The sequence below is a fragment of the Austrofundulus limnaeus genome, unplaced genomic scaffold (assembly GCF_001266775.1).
Source record: "Austrofundulus limnaeus strain Quisiro unplaced genomic scaffold, Austrofundulus_limnaeus-1.0 Scaffold123, whole genome shotgun sequence".
Classification (NCBI taxonomy): domain Eukaryota; kingdom Metazoa; phylum Chordata; class Actinopteri; order Cyprinodontiformes; family Rivulidae; genus Austrofundulus; species Austrofundulus limnaeus.
In genome coordinates, this window is record NW_013952525.1 from 779,872 (window position 1) to 784,727 (window position 4,856).

At 36.3% G+C, this 4,856-nt stretch overlaps 1 protein-coding gene across 1 annotated transcript in view; it reads left to right on the top strand.

Annotated features, from left to right (window-relative positions):
• The first annotated feature begins 3,670 nt into the window (after positions 1 to 3,670).
• The window catches only part of LOC106522207 (long-chain fatty acid transport protein 6), a 13,033-nt gene continuing 11,847 nt past the window's right edge, over positions 3,671 to 4,856 (top strand). Inside the window, exon 1 of the mRNA XM_014015125.1 lies at positions 3,671 to 4,241. Coding sequence (XP_013870579.1) covers positions 3,764 to 4,241 — 478 coding nt within the window. The 5' untranslated portion in view covers positions 3,671 to 3,763. The remainder of the gene's footprint in view (positions 4,242 to 4,856) is intronic.

Here is a 4,856-nt window from a genome sequence, read left to right on the forward strand (position 1 = left end):
AATTAGGTGTCAACGATAGCCATGTGATGTGAGTATCAGTCACATCGCAAAAGCCTGAATTTTGCCTGAAACTCTCAGACTCTCTCTTGGAGGAGAGACGAAATGTTTCATTAGAGAAGAACCCGTCCAGAAGACCTATACAATTTATTTCTTTTTGATTTTTTACCTGGATTACTGAGATGCATCAGGACAGATAAAAGATGAGTGTAGGCTACTTCCTGCCATGGCTTGTTTACTCTCCATCTGGGTGGAGAGAAGCAGGTCTAATGGAACAAATCCACCACCACCTGGCTTCCATTTGGATTACTGCATCTGACAGAAGATCAGTTATCCAGCATTTTCAATAAGGACATGTTTTGCTCTTCAGTAGTAAACTTTTTGCCTGGGACTCTTGAAAATATGAAAACCACTCTATCTATTGTAGTAGCATGCAGGCTAACACAGCATAAAGACACCGCCACCTTCTGGATGAAAGGAGGTTTAATTTAAAGATTACCTTTATACAATGTACTATATCACGTTTTTCCAATATAATTATCATATTTTTCCAATATAATATTGTAGGGTTCACCTCAAGTGGCCTCGGATGGGCCTTTAATGAGACAAAAACTCTGTTCCACTCTGAACTGAATTTAGGCCGTGACAGGTCACTAACCGTGGAGACGTTCTCTTCCTCTTAATCAGATAATAAACAGAATAATCTTCTTTTTATTTGATTTATTTTTCATTTAACGAAGAGTGTTGATGCATCTGTTAATCAGAGATGATGCTCGTCAAAGTTACATGACAGAAGTAGAAAAACGTTTCTCTCATTGTGCTTTAAGGTTTATTTATAAAGGTTTATAAAAAAGAACCAGAGAATGTGATTACAATGTTTTATTGTGTTTGGTGCAAACTACTGTCTTTATTTAACCATAAACAGTAATATAATTGAGGATTTTCTTGAGACAATATTTCATTTAACTAAACTAATGAATGGTTGAACACAAATTACATAATCAAAACACACTTCAATCACACTTTATCAACAAAAAATACACAGGTTTATTGACTTTGACAATCTTGTGTTAATTCAACAAAACTGTTCCATTTGCTGCCAAAGCAAAAACATCTGTGTGCAACTATATCCACTGTTGGATGAAGTAAATCCAACATGTTTTTTTTTCTTTCAGTGAATGATCGAAGAACAGTTTGACCACAGACAAGAACACCGTTTGGTGACACACATTACTCAGCGCCCACAAGGTCGTCTCATGTCCACATTTCTGTTCGCAGGTGAACTGAAGACGAGCCTGTACATGTATCCTTTTGCTGCAGGAGTTCAAACCACCACAGCATAAAGTCTGCAAAAAATGTGCATCTTTCATCACAACATAAGAAACTGACATCTGCAAATACAACAATCAAATTAAATTAAATAGGAATCTACAAATCAGCAAGCACCAGTAGCAGTGATCAAATCTTAATAAACAAAAATACAGTACATGGTATTAAAACCATAAAAGCACTTAAAAAGAGTAACATCTTAAAAACAAGTAAAAAAAATCATCCAACCATGGTAATGTTTGATACCACCAATATTGTTAAATAATAAAGAACTACTATAAAAATGAAAACTTGAATCTAAATTTACATTACATAAGCATGAATACACAACATGTAACACGTAAGATGAGTGACAGATAGAGCAGGTGTCACTGCACTTTAACCAGGTGGAAAAACAAGCAGTTCCCACCAATCGCCTTGAATGATTTAGACAAGATTTCAATAGTTTAGTTACTTTCCACTGTGTTCCTTTAATTATTTACATTACCTGAAATGACTGAAGTATCAAAGTATGAATAATTTGATTTTAGAATCAATTTTAGAGCATAAAGTTCAGATATCGATGATGTCAATATTTCCGTGTCGATCCACACATCACTATCTAACCAGTTACTAACGCTCCATATTTGCCACAGCAGCTGACCGTGTCCAAAACAAACATATATTAAAACTCAAATTTACAGATTTTGACCTAAAGTTGTGTGTCCCAGCAGCTGTCATCCTCACAAGCACTAATGTATCTGGCTAGATCTTGTACTGTTGCATGAGATTCCAAACATAATTTACAATGTTTGATCAAAAAGGCTTCAACTTTTTTGTTCTCACTCGAGAATGCTGGTCAGTTTAATAAAATCAAAGGTGTTAGGCTTTGCATTCCTTCAAGGAATGCTATTTTTCTGGCATTGCACAGCATTGCAGGCAAAAACATGACATATGACATGACCCTTACAGGGCTGCCTGTTTTATAAAAGAGAGAGACTTGCTGAAACTTGTACATGATGGCATCTTTTACTGATGAGGAACAAAGAGAAACAAAATGCAGCTCAGTAACTTAGCTAATAATATGTTCAACTAAACAATCCACAACTATTTTAGGTAAGGAAACAAAACAGGATGTTTTCCCAACAATAATGAAAACTCATCCTGTTCCCTGCAGGACTTCAGGACTCATCACAGTTCTGCTAAACGACCACGCAGACCAGTCCATGTGCTTCGGTCCTACTTTCTTTTAACAAATAAGCTAGTTGTTAGAGTTTTGATGTGTGTATTTTACCCTGTTTTACTGTACTTTTTATGCATGTAATTTTGAAAACTTTCTTGCTTTTATTGTGAAGCATTTAGTGATTTTATATTTAGCGACAGTGGTCAAATGGAGTTGACTTTTAATGAATGATAATAAAATTAATGACAAAGATCTTGCACAATATTGTTAACCTTTAAAGCCACTCTGAATATGTGTTAGGGATCAGTCTCAGCTACAAGCAAACAAAAAATTATTTCAATATGCGTTATTTTTGCAGTCATATGTATTTTTGTGTTTTTAAGGTTGGTAGACTGTGGTGAAAATATTCAGAATTGTTGATTCCAAATGTTAATCAGTTGTAGATGCACATTTGTTGATTACGTGCTGCAAGTTTAATTAAAATTCATTCAGTGGTTCATGAGCTTTTTGTTTGTTTGTTTGTTTGTTTACTGAAACAAAACGAAAAATCTGAAAAAACTTATACAATATGTGTCTTCATTTATTTTTCATTCTTAACAAATGTACAATAGAGCAGAACTGCATTCTAAATTAATTAATTAAAAAGTAAACAATAGAGCACAAAAGGGTCAACTTATGAGACAAAATATTTTTAAGAGTTAATGCTTTTGCAAGTTTCTGATTATTTAAATTATGTTTTCCAATATAAACAGTGTATATTTTTAAGTCAGTTTCTTTAAAATTGTCATATGAGATAATTTTTTCACTCCATTTCATATTGTGGACATATATTATTGGACTAGGTCTATGATTATAATTAGATTTTTTTAAGTTTATTGCTTTCTTTAAAAACAACATCAATTCAATATATAATAAAAATACAAATCATAAATTAAATTAAATTAAATGAAAGGTAGCAGAAGAAATCTTATTATATCTGCCTCTTTTTCTCAAGTAAATAAATTCAATCAAAATAGTGTTCAAAGATTCAAGATTGACTATATATACAGTAGTTCATCATCTAAAGAAAAAGTTGAATTTTTATAGATAAACAATATTTGCAGTTTTGATAATGAGCTATTTTGTCAAACAAATGAAACTCCCATTGATCTCTGTGCTCGTATCTGATTGGCTGTGGTGCAGGTTCTTGTGCGCATGCGCGATTGCAGCTCTGGTATTTAAAGTTCAGGGGAAACTTTTAGGTGAGCTTGACGTTTGTTTTTTTAAAACGTAAAGATGATAACTGCAGTGTTAAGCAGCGTTTTAACCGGATTACTGGCCCTGCTCGTTTACCAAAGGGTCGCTTATCCCTTCTTCTGGGCGGATTTCATGTTTTACCTCAAACTTCAGAGGTTCAAGCGAACGGCGCAGGCTCGCGCGCACCGGGGAGTCGTCACGTTCCTCGACTGTTTCCTCCACCAGGCTGAGAGGAATCCCACGAAACCTTTCATCGTCTTTGAGAACCAGACCCTCACGTACCAGGACGTGGACGGGAGAAGTAACCGGATCGCGAGGGCTTTCCAAACGTGGGGCTCTTTGAAACAGGGCGACACCGTTGCCCTGTTGATGTGCAACGAGCCGGACTTTGTGTGCGTGTGGCTGGCTCTGTGTAAACTGGGCTGCGAGGCGGCCTTCATCAACACTAATGTTAAAGCTGAAGCTCTTCTTCACTGTTTCCGGAGCTGTGGAGCCAGGACGCTGGTTGTCGGACCAGGTAAGACTTTTATTATTTGAGCTGAAGGGTTTCCGGAGTCCACAAGTTCCCCCAGGGATGGGAGTGGCTCCAGCTGACAGGGCTGTTCAACGGGTGGACCGCGGGCCACATCCGGTCCACAGGTGACTTCAGTCTGGCCCGCAGATGAGTGCATTCAAAAAGATAACTTTTTTTTAGACTTTATTGACTTCATATGCCTGTCAATGACGTAATAAAGTTTATAAAATTAATTTTTTTAATCTAGATTATTTTACATTGGATTTTAAATAAAAAATATCATTGATAAGGGTGTAAGAAAATATCAATACACTGAAATATCGCGATATTTCATTTCCCGACACTGTATTGATATTCTAAATCCCTGTATCGATTTTTAATTAAGGTTTAAAATGTCAACTTTCCTGCCAGCCGTTCATTTTTATGTTGTAGTTCAGCCTCTGACCACTAGTTGGCAGCAGTGAGCCAGCCATTTGGCTCCTCTACCTCTTGAGGTAGAGGCTATTGTTAAGTGTTGGGTGACCATATTGTTAATTAATATCCATCCATCCATTTTCTGTACACGCTTCTTCCTTTTCAGGGTTGCGTGGGTCACTGGTGCCCATATCCAGCAGACAC